This window comes from Aulostomus chinensis, chromosome 24 (assembly GCF_037954235.1).
Source record: "Aulostomus chinensis isolate RoL2024-O1b breed Wild chromosome 24, RoL_Achi_v1.0, whole genome shotgun sequence".
Lineage (NCBI taxonomy): Eukaryota > Metazoa > Chordata > Actinopteri > Syngnathiformes > Aulostomidae > Aulostomus > Aulostomus chinensis.
In genome coordinates, this window is record NC_141343.1 from 2,060,299 (window position 1) to 2,079,338 (window position 19,040).

Consider the following 19,040-nt stretch of genomic DNA (forward strand, 5'->3'; position numbering starts at 1 on the left):
TATATCCTACCTGGGAAAAAGTCCCGCTTCAGTAGATGTCTATCTGACACTGCTGTTTCTAGATTTAAGGAGCTTATTCCAGCAGAGCTTGCTGCCACATCTTGTAATAATATATTGGGCAGTTATGCTGATTTCACCCCCTGGCAGGTAGACTATCTTGTGGACAGCACTGCAGCAGCACTCCTTGGGACACTTGATGCCGTAGCTCCCATGAAGAAGAAGGTTATCAACCAGAAAAGAATAGTTCCCTGGTACAGCCCAGAGCTGCGTGCCTTAAAACAGAAGACCAGACAACTGGAAAGGAAGACACATTCCAGCCAGCACGAGGAAGTCCGCCAAGCCTGGAAGGAGAGTTTATTAATATATAAAAAAGAACTCCGTAATGCCAGAAGCGCTTACTACTCGTCCCTGATAGAAAAGAATAAGAACAACCCCAGGTTCCTCTTCAGCACCGTGGGCAGGCTCACCAAGAACCATAGTGCTGTTGAGCCATGCATCCCCCAACTCTCAGCAGTAACGACTTCCTTTCTTTCTTTACTGAAAAGATTGTGAATATTAGAACGAAGATTGCCAGTAATGGAGGACAGACTACAGTCCCCATAGAAGCACCTCCCAGACTTGGTGCATACTTGGACAGCTTCTCCCCCATCGACCTGTCAGAATTAACTTCTGCAGTCGGTTCCTCCAAGTCAGCCACTTGTCTGCTGGATCCCATCCCGACAAGCCTCCTTAAGGATGCCTTCCCTCTAGTCAACACTTCTATATTAAATCAAATTAATCTTTCCTTAGTCACAGGTTATGTGCCACAGGCCTTTAAGGTGGCTGTCATCAACCCTTTACTTAAAAAACCTTCTCTTGACCAGGATGTGTTAGCCAACTATAGGCCTACATCCAACCTCCCCTACATCTCCAAGATCCTTGAGAAGGTTGTCCTGGAGCAGTTACATGAACATCTGCACAGCAACGAGCTCTTTGAAGCCTTCCAGTCTGGATTCAGGGAACACCATAGCACTGAAACAGCACTGGTCAGAGTCTCTAATGATCTTCTTATAGCTTCAGACAGAGGTCTTGTCTCTGTGCTTGTCCTTTTGGACCTCAGTGCTGCATTTGACACCATTGACCACAACATCCTACTACAGAGACTAGACCATGACATTGGGATTAAAGGAACTGCCCTAAAATGGTTTAAGTCCTACTTATCTGACAGGTTTCAGTTTGTTCATGTTAATAATGACCATTCGGAGTATAGCAGAGTTACATATGGTGGACCACAGGGTTCAGTTTTAGGACCGATTCTCTTCACTCTTTACATGCTCCCATTAGGTGACATAATCCGGAAGCACTCGATCAACTTCCACTGTTATGAGGACGACACACAACTTTACTGGTCGATGGAGCCAGACGACACAAGCCAGCTTACTAATCTGCAAGACTGCCTGAAAGACATTAAATCCTGGATGTCTTCTAACTTCTTAATGCTCAATTCAGATAAAACTGAGGTAATCATTTTTGGACCTAAACACCACAGGGACACACTCTTGAATCGGATCTCTACTCTAGATGGCATCACCCTAACTTGGAGTACAACTGCAAGGAACCTTGGGGTCATTTTTGACCAGGACCTTTCCTTCAGCTCCCACATAAAGCATGTGACCAGGACCGCCTTCTTCCATCTTCGAAGTATCGCTAAGATTAGGAATATCCTTTCCCAGAGTGATGCTGAAAAACTGGTGCATGCATTTATCACTTCTCGGCTGGACTACTGCAACTCTCTCCTGTCAGGATGTCCTAAATACTCTCTAAAGAGTCTCCAGCTGGTCCAGAACGCTGCAGCGAGGGTTTTGACGGGAGTTAAGAAGAGAGAACACATCTCTCCCACTTTAGCTTCTCTCCACTGGCTTCCTGTAGGATCTAGAATCGACTTCAAAGTCCTTCTGCTAACTTATAAGGCTCTCAATGATAAAGCTCCATCCTATTTGAAAGAGCTCATTAGTCCCTACTGTCCGACCAGAGCACTCCGCTCCCAGAATGCAGGTCTTTTAGTGATTCCCAGTATCAATACAAACAGACTGGGAGGTAGAGCTTTTAGTTACCGGGCTCCTTTACTGTGGAACCAGCTCTCTTCATGGGTCAGAGAGGCAGACACTTTAACTACGTTTAAGTCCAGGCTTAAGACCTTCCTCTATGACAGAGCCTTCAGTCAGGACTGGTTCAGGTAGCTCTGAACCATTGATAGCTATGCTGCTACAGGCTTAGACTGCTGGGGGACACATCAGGTTACATTGAGCCCTTCCCTCCTCTCCTCTCCTCTCCCCCTCTCTCCTCCTCTCCTCACCGCACATTTTTGGAACTGTCCCTACCACTACTTGTTGCACTTTGTAGTTTGGCCTTGGTGTCTCGCAGTCTCTCTGTGTTTCCACAGATCCACCGGAGCCCCAACCGCCGCCTGCATCGCCCCCCCCCCCCCCCTTATTCCCTACTGTTACACCGGCCTGCGCTCCCCTTCCATGAACAAGTCTGCCATCCAGTCCCCCATCAAGCTGGCTTGCTCTCCCTTCCTCCCCTACCAGAAGCTTCCTTCTTCAGCTGTTATTAACATTTCCGTGTTTCCCACATTTTGTATTGTAAACTGTTTTCTTGTCTGTAACAACATCTACTGCACGTCTGTCCGTCCTGGGTGAGGGATCCCTCCTCTGTTCCTCACCCTGAGGTTTCTCAGATTTTTCCCTGTTAAAAGGGTTTTCTATGGAGTTTTTCCTCAGTCGATGTGAGGGTCTGAGGACAGAGGATGTTGTTATGATGCCATGTGAAGCCCTTTGAGACAAACTGTTTGTGAAAACGGGCTATACAAATAAAATTGCCTTGCCTTGCCTTACTCATCCCCCACCTAACTTGCATAGTTTGGTGAGAGTACCTGAACCGCGGTACCCTGTTTAGGGAAGAGGGGACACCTCACTCATGTAGTTTAACAAACAGTTTCCCATCATTGATTTTGTCAAAGGCTTTTGACGCATCCAGTCGTGTAGACTGTGCTCTTGCTACAGGTACGATCAAGACAGATAACATGGATCCAGGAAGAGTGCCATACTTCATTAACCCAGTAACAGTCAAATACTTTGGCTTGCATATTTAAGACGCTCTGCTGGTATTTTATCCTGCCCACAGGCTTTGTTCGTTTTAAGGCTCTCAGTAGCATAACATACTTCATCTGGCCTGATGACTACACCGTCACTGGGACGTATTTCACCGATATTAAACACATCACTCTTCACGCAGTCAGAAACTCTCTCATAGTGTTTCCTGCATGGCACTGAAGGTGAAATAAAACTCACCCTTTTCTCCCTGTACATATATTTGTTTTTTTATTATTTATGTATTTTGTTGATTTTTTCCCCCTTTTCCTTTCCTGTCTTTAAAAAAATAAGAATTAAGTCATTCAGCTATGTTTTGCTGGAGTAGAGATGCCATGATGTCACTTCCTGCACATTTTCAATTATCCAATCACTTTTGTTTGGTGCTGTATTAAAGGAAGCTGCATCAACCTTTCAAACTCCTCATGAAATTCCATGATCGATTGAACCGTTGACCGCTAAATAAAGCACAGAAACACGAGTGAGTACATTGTCGTTATACTTTTTGTTCAGTGTTATCACAGTCTTAACCCCGACACAGGAGACAAACGATTTAAAACCTAAAATAGACGCTATAACTGACTTCTTTACACAAATTTGCATCAGAGCAGGTTTTAAAGATAAACCTCCAAAAACTGTTTTTACCTCATCAGCTCTTACGTTCGGCAGCAGCCGCAACATCGAAAACTCCGACTCCGTTTGTGGCTTTAGAGACAAAATGATGACGTCACTGGATTTTAATGTTTTCTACCCAATCGTGGCGACTTTCACCTTTCGACCATTGAAATCTTTCCAATTCATCTTTGAATCCGAGTGGACGTTTGTGCCAAATTTGAGGACATCAAAGCAGGATTGCAATGGACTCTATTTTCCTAACTTTGTCTCAGTGAGGGATGGGAAACAAACAGTTTTGAAATGGCTCCAGTATGGAGCGAGGGCCAAGCTACAATGTAATCGGATGGGGAAAGTGACTACCGTCAAATTGCGTCCACGAAAAGAGTTTGTGTTTTCCAGGCTGAGATTGCTTTTTTCAACTGTATGACAACATACAATTGGAACAGAGTTTTGTTTTAAGAAACCATGCTTAGGGTTTGTCCTCTTCTTTGACTGCAGTAGTCACCTGGTCAGTGTGGTCACTGTAGACCAGGTGGCCATCAAGGTGAAGTGTATTGAGGGTGTTAGCTTATCCCTATCAAAATAACATAACATTTTGTGTACCATGTACCATTGTTATTTAATTTTTTTTTAGATATACCCCAGCCCAGGAACGCTTTCTGTATTCCAACACAATCTAGTGATTTCCCACAAAAACTCAAGTCTCGGCAGATTTCAAGTCAAGTCAGTTTTATTTGTCTCTACTTTCCAAGTAGAGCAGGTCCAGTACCACACTCCCTCAATGAATCTACACCCAACAATTCTCCATCAGCAGCACATCCTGCAACAGTGACGAAAACCTTCCTTTTAACAGGCAGGAACGTCGAGCAGATCCAGGATCAGTGGGGACGACCTTCTGCTTTGACCGGTTGGGGGGAAAGAGAGCAGGAGAGCGGGGCAGAGATAAACACAGATCATGGAGAGAGACAGATATACAGAAGGAAAGAGAGGGACAGAGATAAAGAGAGAGAGAAAGGAGGAGAGACTGTTGGACAGACGGGGACGTGAGCGGGTGGAGCTACGGGTGGCAGCTTGAGCCTCTTCAGGTCTGTAGCCTCCTCCAGTATCTGGGATGTGGAGAGCCCGAAGGCTCCGGAGAAGAAGATGGGTTAGTAACACATATGAGTATGATTTATGTATGACACATATAGGAGTGATGATCAAAAAGGAAGGTCTTAAGTCTGCTCTTAAAGGTATAGAGGGTGTCTGCATCCTGGACTGAAACTGGGAGACGGTTCCACAGGAGGGGAGCCTGATAGCTGAAGGCTCTGGCTCCCATTCTACTTTTAGAACTCTAGGAACCACCAGTAACCCTGTATCCTGGGAGTGAAGGGTTCCAGCTGGATCATAGGGGACTAGGAGCTCTGTCAGGGATGAAGGAGCCTGACTGTTGAGGACTTTGTGTGTTAAAAGGAGAATTTTGAATTCTATTCTGAATTTGACAGGGAGCCAATAGAGAGAAGCCAGTACAGGAGAGACCTGGTGTCTTCTACTAGTTCTTGTCAACACGCGGGCAGCAGCATTTTGGACCAGCTGGAGAGTCTTTAGGGACTTAAGCCTGGTTTATGCTTCTGCGTCGGGGCGACGCTGTACCTACGCCATCGACGCAGACCCCTACGCGAACCCTCCGCCATATCTTGATGTGCACCTCCAAAAAATCCTGACTACGCGTCGTGTTGACGTATCGTGAACGTCAAAGACTGTGATTGGTCCGCTCAGAACGTCATTTCCGGTTCAGCACAACAACACAACAAAATGGACCAAGCCGAAGAAAGGGTTATCGAGGAAGTCCGCAAGTACAACCACCAAGGAATCCAACAAGAGCCCCCCGAAACCATACAAAGACACAGCCACACACCCCGAGCGGCTTGGCGGTGAATTGCAGAGCAACACGTTCCCTCGACACAGAACTTCGAATGCTCAATGACGCCGCGGCACAGAAGCATAAACCAAGCTTTACTGGTGCAGCCTGATAGGAGGGAATTGCAGTCATCCAGCCTGGAAGTGACAAAGGCATGGACTTGTTTTTCTGCATCCTTTTGAGACAGGATGTGTCTGATCTTAGCGATGTTACGTAGATGAAAGAAAGCAGTCCTAGAAATTTGCCCTAATGTGGGCATGAAAGGACAGATCCTGATCAAAGAGAACTCCTAGGTTCCTTACGGTCGTGCTGGGGGCCAAGGTTATACCTTCCAGGGTACCTTTAGATAGGGTGTCTCTAAGATGTTTTGGGCCCAAGACAATGACTTCAGTTTTATCGGAGTTTAATAAAAGGAAATTAAGGGTCATCCAAGTTTTTATCTCCTTCAGACAGGTCTCCAGTTTAGTCAGCTGATTTATTTCATGTGGATGCATTGATAAGTACAGCTGTGTGTCGTCAGCATAGCAGTGAAAATTAATTGAGTGTTTCCTAATAATGTGACCTAGAGGAAGCAGATAAAGGGTGAAGAGGATTGGTCCAAGCACAGAGCCTTGAGGAACACCATAACTGACTGCAGTGGTTTCCGAGGGTTTATCATTAGTGAGTACAAACTGAGATCGACCTAGTAAATATGACCTGAACCAGTTTAGTGCAGTTCCTACAATGACATGTTCCAGTCTCTGTAGAAGGATATGGTGGTCAATGGTATCAAAAGCTGCACTAAGATCTAATCAGACCAGCACAGAGACCAGTCTCTTATCTGATGCTAGTAGGAGGTCACTGGTAACTTTGACTAGTGTTGTTTCTGTGCTAGGATGAACCCTGAAACTCCTCTAATAGGCTGTTGCTATGGAGAAGTCACACAGCTGGTTAGCAACTGCTTTCTCCAGAATTTTGGAGAGAAAAGGAAGATTTGATATTGGTCTGTAGTTGGCCAAAACTTCTGGACCCAGGGTTGCTTTTTTGAGAAGGGGTCTAATTACTGCCACTTTAAAGGACTGTGGGACGTAACCAGATAACAGCGACACATTGATCATATCTAAGAGGGAGGGGCTAATGAGGGGTAGACAGTCCTTAAGTAGCTTGGTTGGGATGGGGTCTAGAAGACAGGTGGATGGTTTAGAGGAGGAAATGATTGAACTGAGCTCATCAAGGCTAACGGTAGAAAAACTGTCAAAGTGTACGTCTGGTCCTCCAGCAGCCTCTAAGGCTTCTGAGGCTATAGGTGCCATGTTGTCAGCTGATGGCAGGAGGAGGTGAATTTTCTCTCTAAGAAGGACAATTTTGTCATTAAAGAAGTCCATGAAATCTTTGCTGCCCAGGGAAACAGGAATACTTGGTTCAATAATCTGTGGCTCTCTGTCAGTCTGGCTACAGGACTGAAGAGGAACCTGGGGTTGTTCTTCTGCTCCTCGATTAGTGCCAAGTTGTAGGCTGCTCTAGTTTTACAAAGGGCTTTCTTATAAGTTTTAAGACCGTCTTGCCTGACAATATGTGACTCCTCCAGTTTGGAGGAGCGCCATATTCTCTCCAGTTTTTTTTGTTTCAGCTGTCTGGGTTCGGAGTTGTACCAAGGTGCTTGTTTCCTGGGATTTATAGTTTTCAGAACAAGACCTCCCTGAGTGAGAGTAAAAGACACATCGCAACATAACAGGATCCAACTGAAGGAACACACAGATGTTAATTTATCTGCTTTATTATGTTGTCAGGCAATTAGGGTAACAAGAGACTGTCAATTTGAAAAACCGAACTTTGAGTGGGTGGAATTTGACAGGAGCCAGTTGCCCCATTCGATTTCATGAGAGCTGCTCCATGGCTGCAGGCGTTTCTGCTCTTGTGCCATAATGAGGTGATTTCAAATTTGTGTTTCTTTCACTCACTGAAAAATGTAGGAAAATAAAGTCAAGATTTGAAGGAGAAGAAAAAAAGAGGTTCCACTTTGATGTCTTTAAACGTGGCTCAAATGACCTCTAGCACTCAAAGATGAATTGGAAAGATTTCAGTGTTTCTGAGATATCGCGTTAACCAGAACAGGATCAACAGGAAGTGACATTGCACCTTGACCTTTGACCTTCTCTGTACCTGAGTCCAAGGGAAGGTTTGTGCCAAACTTGTGGAAATTCCCTCTAGGTGTTATATGCATTATATTATTATATAATTACATAAACAATTCACTTGGGATTTAAATAGCACATATATGACAAAATAAGTAATGAAACAAGTGCCTGCTAATGTCCTGGTTCATATTCAGCTTGCCTCTCATGTTCTGATCCTTAATCAGCTGTTCGGTGACATTCCGCAGACACCGGCGTGCTTTCAACTGAACTCATCAGTAGCAACTTTCCGTTGTTCCCAAATACCATGATAGTGCTGATCTCAGGAGATGAAGAGAAGTCTGTCGTGATGTTTGGGGCGTTTGTTTCACTGAGCGGCAGCAGCGACGAGCTCCACTTCAGTTGGTATCAGAATTTCATGCTTATTAAGGTGATGGGGTTCGTTCTTGTCTTGATTTCTCTTGATATTTGGCACCAGCTGCAGGGCCTGCAGAAGCAGGCGTACACGCAGTCGTTGCAAACCGTACCCTGTGAGGAGAAGAAGACATCGTCTCTGTCATAGATCATAGATCAGCCGCAGTCGTTTAGTAGAGGAGCCCTCAGGAATTACTGCAACATTCATAGACTGTCATGAAAAGCCAGACAGGTTTCACACTGATTGGTTTTCAGATAAAATCATGACCCATTTGGCTGAGCCCAGAAATGCCTGAACCGAGGAGCCTTCCTACCTCGATGCCGTATCGCTGGCGCACTGACACCCTGAGCGCTGTGGTTATAGGCGGGATGAGTCCAAAAGAATCCAGAAGAGGTAAACATAGACACTCCCCGGCCTCACGCGCTGTTTTACAAGCGAAGCAGGGGAAGCACCAAAAAGCAAAGCAACCTAGAACAAAAAAAAAACAGAATAATCTGAACATAAGCACATGAGGCAGACTAACATAAGAAGGTCCAGGTCTGAGAGATGTCAAATACTGAGCTGCAGGAAAAGTCCTGCAAGTGATCTCGTTCAGTATCATACAAAACATCAGCATTGTCTACATGCTTCACCACGGCCACTGATCCCCAGTCTGTTGGCATGGGGATAGCACACAGGGGTCGGCTAGAGAACTTACACCGAGGTCGATCCTGAGCGCAGTCACAAATGCCAGAATTCCACTGGTTGGAGATGCTGGTCGAGATGAAAGGCCTGGGTGGGGTCACCGTCGTTTCGGACAGATCGGTTTCCTTCACGGTTGTTTTGATGACAGCCTCCATGGCAACGGCCTCCACGGGAACTGTATAAGTAACCCAGGTTGCTAACAATTATTAACACTTATTGATATTAAAGTGTTTAATAATCCTTTTTTAATAACCCTGATAAAAGTTCAGCTTCCTGTGTATCAGTGACATAAGAAGTGTTGCTAGTAGCATAAACGCTGGCCCGAGCCTGTAGGGGGCCCTAAACAGAATTTGATTATGAAAGAAATAACTTAAAATAATAAGGGACCATTAAATCCTTACTAAGCCTTTTCTCTTGTTTCATTAAGAATAATCCATATTTTATTATGCATTTATTAGCAGTTAACCGCACCTATTAACTAACAGGTACCACATCTAAAGTGCCTTATAAAGGTTAATAAATGTTTAACAATGTATTACTAAACGTTAACTAGGCTTTTTTTTAAGCTGCTGGATATAAAATGAGAAAATGCCTTATTATGCTTATAAAGCCTTTATTATGCACTTATTAACAGCTAATCAAGCTTTTGCAGTTCGTATATTTAAAGTGAGAGAAATGACTCATTAAAGTCAATACAAATCTTTTTATTCCACACTTATCAATGTTTTTCAAATCCGCAGTTCATCTGGTCTATAGATATTGTCTCGTGGAATCAGTAAACATGTATCTCACTTTTATGGCTTTTAGATTTTGAGATGGATCCTGCTTAAACCTCTTAAAACCATCCATCCATTTTCTCCTGCTTATCCTGTTAAGGGTCGCGGGGGCTGGAGTCTATCCCAGCAGCCCTCAGGTGAGAGGCGGGGTTCACCCTGGACGGGCCAACACATATAGACAGACAACCATTCACAGTAGGAGGAAGCCGGAGTACCGGAGAGAACCCACGCAGGCACAGGGAGAACATGGAGACTCACACAGGAAGATCCCGTGCCGAACCTGGAACCTTCTTGCCGTGAGGCAACAGTGCTGACCACTGCACCACCGTGCCACCCATTGTGGAACCATAAGCTGCTGAAATTAATTCTTCAAAACAAATTGTATTTAGTCATTTAATTACTTGCTGCTGGCATTGAGAATTGGGTTTGAACTCAGAAAGTGAAGCATTTTCCTCTGAGATAAGAAAAATATTTCGGTGCCTGCAGATGAACGGAGCAAGAAGTGTCTGCAGCACCTAGATTTTGTTGATAAATCACTGTAAACGTGGAATTGATCCATGTTTAAACATCCAGGTGTTTCCAAGCATGCCATCTGAGACAAGTCTGCTAACAAAGGTTAACGTTCAGATTTTCAGAGATATTTAGCGAACTGACCCTAAATCATGAGAATTTTAATGCCGTTATGAAGCAAAAATTTAAAAAAAGACAGAGAGAGAGAGACATTACTTGGCAGTTCTAAGTTCTTCTGAGTAAGAACATGAACTTTACTTTCATTCTAAACTCATGTAGGAAAATAGTCTTGTTTCCAATGACAGAGCTGTACTCTGAAGTGCATACCTGCGCGCTGTCAGGATGAGCGGAAAGACTTACCCAGCTGTTCTTCCGGGGATAGGAGGTGTTGGACCTGAGGGCTAGAGGACTGTTGTACATGTACATATATACATTTTCATACTGGAGAACAGTCAGCGTCACTGAATGGCACCAACTGGTCTGTCCAGTCTGACGTGTGCCATCCCTATCTGACCATCGCACGTCTCCTCGAATGCCATCCTCCCTAACGCGCATACCACCTGCTTCTGAGCCAGCGGCGTGTGGATAAGATCAGAATGTTCGAGTGTTTGTCATCACGCTCACTAAGAAGCAGGCAGAAGTCTGTAGTTTCCCTTAATTCATTCCTCCTACTTTCTAGGTTAGAATTATTACATTTGATGACTTCCTTTTACTGTGGTAAAACAAACAACAAACAACAACAACAACAACAAAAACTGGCAAAACAAAAAACCAAACTGGCGTGTATGAAAACACGTTGGCTCAGTTCTCCTATGGTCCACGTCTCAGTTTGGTCCAGCATATACAACCAAGTTCTGGTGTAAAATTCAAGTCCATCGCACTTGGGACACTCCAGCACCTGCTGTCTACCTCCTGTAATGCTTCTGCTGACCACTAGATGGAAACAATTTTCCTTAAATGACTTTACTGATGCCAGGATCTCAAATTAAATGAGCCTGTGTGTGTGTGTGTGTGTGTGTGTGTGTGCGCGCGCGCGTGCGTGTGTGCTTGATTTTTATTCGTGCAATTTTTATGCAATGTATTTTTTTATGACAAATGAAAATGAAGAGTCAAAATTCAGCACATTTTCATCTGGAAGGGAGTTGTAATAAATCTGAATTCTTCTTTATTAAAACAAGGTTGACTGAGGCAACATCAGCTCCCTCGGGGAATAAATAAAGTCCATTAACTTTGAACAGATGTATTTCCTCCTTTATCAATAAAGTTCGTCTGGTATATATTAATAAATCGATGTTGGTTTTGGTCGTTGTTGACACAACTGATGATTCAGCACAAAATGTAAAGACGTCTGTTCTTGCAGGAAAAGCAGGTGGAGGAGGAAGTTGCATTCGTTTTCTTTTTATTGCTAAATCAGTCTTAATTCAAGCAGCAGATCGTTATAAATAAGAGCAGTTAATGACAATGATAATAACCATCATCAGCTGTAGTGGGCCTTCGTCTCCTCGCCATTTTGGACTTCCATCACTGGACTTTTCTTTCAGCGACACAGTGTTCCTGCTCCAGATGAGAACAAGTGTGATTAACTCATCCTCTATACTCCGTAGGGGGGCCGGTCCACGGCCGAGGCCGGAGAAACTGAGGATTGAGATGTATTTACACCAAGTGCGCCCCCTGCAGGGATGTCAGAGAGGTGTATCTGGCTGAGGGGGAGGAGGAGGCGTGGGATGCTGCTCTTCTTTTCAACTCTCTGGAGATCTGGAGCCAAGATAGCGGATAGCAGCAGCATCCATACAGGCAGTCGCTCCACACACTCCCCTGTAAGACACACGGAGGCCTGAACACAGGTGGGAGGCTCGAACAAAAGGTGAATATTTGCATTGAAGGTGCAGAAGAAGACATGTTTTTTTTCACCGATATACAATGCAACAACTCATTTACCTCCACTGCTGGTGACACCGGCTTCCATTCACACTCCAGTAATTGTGAGGGCAACATAAATGCAGTTGTGAAAGTATTCTTGAAGTAAAGTGATGGATTTGTGGGAACGCACATTCTGATGAGTAAAAAGTCTTTAGCAGCAACGACAAGCAGGACTGACGAACGGTCAGTAAAGATAAAAACGTGGGCAGGCGGGTGAGAAACGCAGCCTTGACTTGTCCCTCGTCAGACTGAGGCAGCGCGTGTGTGTGTGTGTGTGGGGGGGGGGGGGGGGCAGATGAGTGTCCTGTCACTTTTTGACACTTGATACCTCAAATATGTACAGTTTTTTTTAAACGAAAATCAGCTCTTATCCTGGCTTCGATCTGATTTTTCAAGCTGTTCATGAATGCTAGCTTTATTTCGGGAGGCCTCTGTGAGATCATGATGTTGTTCGATGACGTCTATTGGCCAAACTCACCCCGCTGTTATCTGTGAATGCACACATGTTGAGGACTGTCCTGAGTCGTTTATGAATTCCTCACTCTTGCCACATTCTGCAGCTGCCAGACCTACAGCAAGACTAATAAATCCTTTATTATGCACTTATTAAGAGTTAACTAAGCTTGTTGTAGTGACTAAATGAGAGCGATGCCTGATTAGTTAACCGAAATATTCTTTCTTATGCATGTGTCGGTGACTAAACTAACTCATTTCTCCTTTGCGTGCAGCTGAGCGATGGCGAGCGGCTCTATAAAAGAGCAAAAACATCTTTTTTTTTGGAGTTGCGCCGCTCTTTCTCTCTTCCATGCTGCCTCCCTCCCTTATTTACAGTGGGAGGGTGACATTAACAACTAAAATTATCAGACCGCCCCCGAAACGTCTTTACAGGTTTGGAGGTTTGAACGCGTGATGCAACTTTCTGATGAAGCAAGGGGGGAAAAAAACAACAACAAAAAAGAAACACAGGAAGTTGAAATAAGACTTTTGAAAAAATGTGGATAAATGTACTGAAGTTTTGTTTTTTATTGTTTTGTTGTTGTTGTTTTTTCAGGAATAAGCTTCATTCTTGGTCTGGCGTTGGAAGAGTGAGAGAGCCGTCGTCTCGCTCGCCCAACAACCTACATGCTGGGACTTCTGGCACCTTCCGAGCTCATGCTTTGCGATATTGACAGCAATCCACGGCCCACTCCACCTCCAGAGAAGCCAACATTACCAACCACCTCCTTCTGCGATGGCAGCACTCCAGCTCCTGCCTGCCTGCCTGCCTGCCTGCTGGGCCTCCAACCACTCCTGCCTCCTGCTGTAGCTCTCCTTCTCTTCACTGCGCCCCTTACCACGGCGGCTCATGTAAACCTGGTCCTGGCATATGTTGTTTGCGTGTGAGCAGATGTTTCCTATCGCTTACAGGCACTGATCAGTCACACACACACACACACACACACACACACACACACACACACACGCCTGATGTCTATCAGGTCATGCAGGCAGATACATGAGTGCTGGTTGTGGACAAACAGCGGAGCAGCAGGTGGGAAGCTCGCTCGGCTCCGTCTTGATTATTCGCTCAGTTATTTATAAGCAGAATCAGTGCTGATTTGACTAAATCCTAAGCCTCCAACCGCAGTTTTTCCTGATGTAACCTTGAAATCTTTTCTTTTTTTTTGCACGACTGAACTAATAACAACAGCACCAGGAGGGACACCTACTTGGTGTTGTGTAATTGGGCTGAGAATTGAGTCTGAGAGAACTGAATTGCTACTGGTTGCTACCGATGAAAACTCACAGGTTCACTTTTGTCTCTATTACGCAATCAAACAAAATCATATCCAGAGCAAAAATTACATTTTTTTTGTCTAAACTAGGTGTTGCATTATGAGCGTCAGTGATTCTGGTGGTACTATGCTGTATTCAGGTAAAGTTATTGAATCACAAACGGTTTTAACCAGGTACAAAACTACAAGAGAAACTGAACCTGCAATTTGGAAAAAAAAAAAAAAAGAAGAAGAAGAAGAAGAAAAATGATGGCAGTGTAGGAAGTTTTTTTCCTCTCCAACCTGTTTTAAAGAAATGCCAAAAAAAAAAAAAAAAAAGACCACCCACAGCGTACGAGGAAGAGTAAAAGGACATTTTGCTCACAACTTAAACAGAGACTCTCAAAAGTGCCCGAGTCCACCGGGACTTGCGGATGAACTGCTTGATGATTGTCAGTTGAACCCAACTGAAGAGCTTTTCTATCGGAGTCCATCACATCTCCTCATCCTCGGCCTGTTTTTACGCCAAGCTAAAGGAATCTGAGTATTTCGTATTTCGCTGCCTTCTTAAAATAATCGTTTACTGTAAGTCATTTTTTTCAAGTGTTTCAGGAAACACACCAAAAAAAAATGACCCCGGCAATTATTTGAAGAAGGCGATGATGTATAACAGTTTCTAATCTATACTTACTGTTTCAATGACCAGGAGGCTGTTCATTTTTTTAAAAATCAATCACAATATCAACTTGTATTTTATTTTATTTTTTTAAAGTGGACCCTACACCAGTGGGCAACTTTAGTTTTTAGAAAATAAAACCACCCATTTGGTTGAACTATTAGCGTTGCTTTCATGACATCTTGAAACATAAAATCTTTATTAATGAAGACTCAACACTGAGACAGTCTTGTTTTTTCTTTACCTGGATGCCGTATCGATCCCTGACAGAAGCCCTCATGGCCAGAGAGGCTGGAGGGACGCAGCTGATGCAGTCCAGCAGAGGCAGGCAGGGACATGCACCCACGGCCCTGGTCACCTTACAGGTGAACACGGGGAGGCAGCACACGGCAAAGCAGCCTGCACACAAGCGCAGGTCACCTGAGGGTCATAGAAGTGGGACCCGAATGTACCCAGAGTTCATTTTTAGACGCTTACAGTCTCCTACGTCTTTGTAGCACTCGCACAGACCGGTGCTCCACTGGCCAGCCTCCTCAGACCCTCTTTGAGGCTGGACCTGGACCACCTGCAGGGACATGACGAGTCCTGGTCTGAGACTGTCACAAAAGAAAGGGAAAAAAAAAAGAGTTGACGACACATTAAAAAAAAGACTGATCCGATGTTTTTTTTTCTTGTTTTTCGGTATGTTTGTCTTTCACCGCTGAATAATTTTTAAAATCACCTTAATTCAAAACATATTTCTCTGATGGTTTCGCTTTTATGAAACAACACAAGTTCTTCTGCTGTGCCCTTGCAGATGGTGAACACACACTGAGTTCTGACAGTCACTTGAACTAAATGAACCTGATTGTGGGTATCAACTCTGGTATCTCATCGTGTTCTGATCTAGGACGTCACTCTGGCAGGATTTGAAGAAAACAGGATTCTGGCTGGATGAGATGGAATGAACTGAAGGATATTGGCATCTAAAACAAAAATACGCGCGAGTGGGAACTCTGTGAGGGACTGGAGCTGCTGAATCCCCAGAGAGGGAGGGAGCCACAGGGCAGGCCGTGTCCTTGCTACCCCTGCAACACGGCTTTGGATAAGTAGGTGAAGATGGATGGAACACTGGCCTGAGGTACTGATTCACAGCCCACACCGTGCAGTTGATCAGCTCTACACATTAACACCGGTTTCTTTTGTTTGCACATGGCTGTGAGGTCAGCGGCGACCTGTAAACCAACCCCCCATGCACCGTCTCTCGCACAGGATTAATCACCGCCGTCTCCTGACTGGAGTTAAAGAATGATTTACTTTACCTTCCTGGAGAGAGTGAAGTCCAGCTGATGGTCCAGAGAATTACGTGAACCTTTGCTCTTCTGAGTTTGACTTCCTCTCCCTCTCTCTTCACCTCTTGACATCTCCGTCTGTGCTCTTTTGCTTGACTGCAGTGTTTTGGTGTAAATATGAAACTCTCGGATAAGACGGGCAAACAAAGCAGCCTGTTCCCGTGACGGTTAAGTCTGCTGACCTGCGTTATTTAGGTGATGTGTTCAGGGTCCTCTGTGAAACAGTGAGGAAACTCAATCGTACTCAGTAGCACGCATCCATTCATCCATTTTCTATACCACTTATCCGTTAAGAGTCGCAGGGTGGGGGGGGGGGTGGAGTCTATCCCAGCTGACATTGGTTTAGAGGCGGGGTTCACTGTGGACGGGTCACCAGTCCATCACAGGGCCATCAGAAGCAATTAGGGGCTCAGTGTCTTGCTCAAGGACACTTCAACACGGTGGCCAGGGGAAGTGAGGATTGAACCAGCAACCCTTCGGTTGCTAGACGGCCACTCTACCTCTGAGCCATGCTGCCCCCATGGTGAAATCCCAATCCAGTTATTGTCCATAATGGGAGAAGTTTTGGTTTGTAGTTGGGAGTGACGGGTATGAATGGCGTTCCTTCATTTCATACGATGTCACGGCTGAATACCAGCTGGTCACTAGGAAGTTGACCTTTGACCGCCAAAATCTTTTAAATTTAAGTGCAATTTTGCGGCAAATGTGCAGAAATTCTCTCTCAGCAATACGATGTTTACGTGAGGTTAAGGTGACCTTGACCTTTGACCACCAACATATTTTCAGTTCATCCACAAATCCCAGTGGACATTCCTAGTGGTGTTTCTGAGACGTCACTTCAATGACAAACGTTTACTCGATGATCACAAAGAAGAGAATTCCAGTAAAACAATTTGACATTTGGATTTTCCTCTACAGGACCAACATGATGGTTTCAGATTTCATTCTCACTAAAATAAAAACGGGCTCTTGCGAGATGTGGGACGTCTCAGGGAGCGTCACAGGGCTCGGGGGAGCCGGAGGAGTGAGCCCTATCACACAAGCAACATCTCTCATTTCATGAGGGCAGCACAGCTGACACGGATGATCCAGCAGAAGATTAACAGAGGTCACATTCATTGTACTGTTGCTTTATGTCCACAATTAAGATTTAACCACAAGCAGACTTGTTGACCTCAGGTTAATGATCCACTCCTGAATCGAACAGACTGACCTGCATCGCCCCTCCAGCTTCATAAAAATCAGCCCCGTGGATTTTGTGTAAGCTCAGCCATTAGACGTCCGTGGGTAAAAGCACAGGCTCTCAGACGGAGGTTTGCGAGAAATACAAAGACGTGACAGTGTCTGGTCTTGGCTTCTCGACAACAAAGACAAAAAGGTCTGAAAGCTTTATGTAACAGGCGTACCTGCAACAATGAGGAATGTTATGTAAGGGTGTCACACAACTATTTCAGTCAAGAAAGCTTCCATAATAGCTGTTGTCCAGCTGATACAAGCTGTTTCAATCAGGGTCCTGTGTAACACTCACTGGGATGACAATCATGAGATGTTTTATTTTTAGATTCAAGTACGTAGCCGGAACTACTTTACCAGCACCTGGGCGCGGTGATTTGATGCAGCAACTTAGAAAACTTCAGCAAACTCAACAAAACCTTTGGTTCATGACTATCAGGGTTTCAGGCGCTGGGGAACTTGCTTGAGTACAGGCTAGCTGGTTTCAGAATGTTTGCCAAGTGGGGTTGGGTATCGTTTGGATTTTACCGATTCCGAGTCCGATTCCGATTCTCAATATCGATTCCTGTTCTCAACGATTCTCGATTCCGATTCTTTGAGATGGAAGTGAACAGGTCACAGCCTATTCATCGGGAGAATTTGTTTTGTTTAAAAAGCCTCAACACGGACCAGTTTATTTATTCACATTGCCAGTTTTGTCAAAAAACAAAGCTCTGCAGCCCAGATGGATGTACATGTATACGATGTATGTAGACTCTGCTGGCTGGGGCCGCCGGCTGCCTCATGTCGCAGCAGCAGGTTGTAGCGGTAGCCTCACTTCGTGAGCGTTCAACAACTAGAAACAGATACACACAGTTTTAAGAATTGGTCGCCTGTCACTGAAGCAGCTTTGTTAAGAATGAGACAACCATAATTTTCACCTCCCGGATTCTGTCAGCATCGCGGAGTTACTGGCTGATGATGAAGGTCGACTGTCTGGAGTGGAGGAAGCGAGGGGAGCAGGAGAGCGGCGCCACGAGTTGAACACAGTCCACTCGCTAAATGTTACACCATGTAGGCAAACGTGTTCCGTCATGTTTGTGGTGATCCTCCATTGGCAGACATTGTTTTTTCGCAGATGTTGCACTGTGCTACTCCGTCCTCTTTCAAATTAAAATGAAGCCAGACTTTCAAGCGTTTTTTGTGGTCCATGTTCAGACGACTGATGTTCTTGCTAGCAGACGCACAGAGACCGCCGAGCAGAGTGATACACGCCCCGAAAACAAACGAGAGCGGGTACTCGAACCTGAAAAAAAGAATTGAAATTCAAAAAGCTGCTTAACGGTAGGAACCGGTTCTCGATACCCAACCCTAATGCTAAGCGAAGCTAAGCTAAGCGAAGCTAAGCTAACTGGCGGATGGGTATCGTTTCTTTCCTGCAACATTCAAGAAACATTTATTCGCAATATGTGACAATATTTTACATTTTGATGCGATATGTCAGACTGTTTGATGTGACCTATAAGGATTTGGCGTGTGGTTTGTCACCTGACATGACATGACAGTGTGTAATGTGATGCTTAGCATGATGTAATGAGTGCTGTGGCGTGAAAGGATGTATTATTAACAATGTACAAGGTGTTCCTTTCAATCACATCAGGCAGACTGGAAAACCAGAACCTGCAGAAACAAAGCGAACCCCCCCCCCCCCAAAAAAAAGATCCACTTTCTGTGTGCCTTAGGAGGACAACAATCTCTGCATTACACTCCCACACACACACACATTCTCACCTCACACACTCTGCTGGTTTGTTTTGCTGCACAAGCATTTGATCACATGCTTTTTCTTCTCGTCGATACGGTGGAACAACACCAGATTTTATTCCGAGGCGGTCACTGAAATTCCCATTACAGCGATAACAGTTGTGATCACTGTAATGGGGTTACTGAATTTCACATGACAGTAATCACAACTGTTAATCTGCTTTACTTGGCAGCGTAG

General features: G+C 44.8%; 2 protein-coding genes and 1 long non-coding RNA gene across 3 annotated transcripts; 1 reads left to right on the forward strand and 2 right to left on the reverse strand.

Moving 5' to 3' along the window:
• Positions 1–7,386: 7,386 nt before the first annotated feature.
• Positions 7,387–10,662, reverse strand: LOC147238359 (cornifelin homolog A-like). Its single transcript, XM_086197797.1, has 4 exons — positions 10,506–10,662; positions 8,873–9,034; positions 8,489–8,643; positions 7,387–8,288 (listed from the first exon to the last, which is right to left on the reverse strand). The coding sequence occupies exons 2-4, from the start codon at positions 9,012–9,014 to the stop codon at positions 8,169–8,171; spliced, it is 417 nt and encodes a 138-aa protein (XP_086053923.1). The 5' UTR covers positions 9,015–9,034; positions 10,506–10,662; the 3' UTR covers positions 7,387–8,168.
• Positions 10,663–11,311: 649 nt separating this feature from the next.
• LOC147238360 (placenta-specific gene 8 protein-like) lies at positions 11,312–16,048 on the reverse strand. The gene is made up of 4 exons (XM_086197918.1): positions 15,797–16,048; positions 14,973–15,091; positions 14,740–14,894; positions 11,312–11,960 (listed from the first exon to the last, which is right to left on the reverse strand). Exons 2-4 carry the CDS (start codon positions 15,070–15,072, stop codon positions 11,799–11,801), a joined length of 417 nt encoding a protein of 138 aa, XP_086054044.1. The 5' UTR covers positions 15,073–15,091; positions 15,797–16,048; the 3' UTR covers positions 11,312–11,798.
• Positions 12,968–18,224, forward strand: LOC147238361 (uncharacterized). The gene is made up of 3 exons (XR_015111875.1): positions 12,968–13,444; positions 15,385–15,615; positions 16,745–18,224. It is a non-coding gene; the product is annotated as an uncharacterized LOC147238361 (long non-coding RNA).
• The last annotated feature ends 816 nt before the right edge of the window (positions 18,225–19,040 follow it).

Bases quoted from the DNA above. Each gene is read 5' to 3' on its own strand.
- LOC147238359 (XM_086197797.1), bottom strand. From the start codon at position 9,014: ATGGAGGCTGTCATCAAAACAACCGTGAAGGAAACCGATCTGTCCGAA. The intron at 8,644-8,872 runs GTAAGTTCTCTA...TTTTTGTTCTAG, and splicing joins CGCTCAGGATCGACCTCGGT to GTTGCTTTGCTTTTTGGTGC. The intron at 8,289-8,488 runs GTAGGAAGGCTC...TTCTCCTCACAG, and splicing joins GCCAGCGATACGGCATCGAG to GGTACGGTTTGCAACGACTG.
- LOC147238360 (XM_086197918.1), bottom strand. From the start codon at position 15,072: ATGTCCCTGCAGGTGGTCCAGGTCCAGCCTCAAAGAGGGTCTGAGGAG. The intron at 14,895-14,972 runs GTAAGCGTCTAA...GCTTGTGTGCAG, and splicing joins CTACAAAGACGTAGGAGACT to GCTGCTTTGCCGTGTGCTGC. The intron at 11,961-14,739 runs GTAAAGAAAAAA...TGTGTCTTACAG, and splicing joins GGGATCGATACGGCATCCAG to GGGAGTGTGTGGAGCGACTG.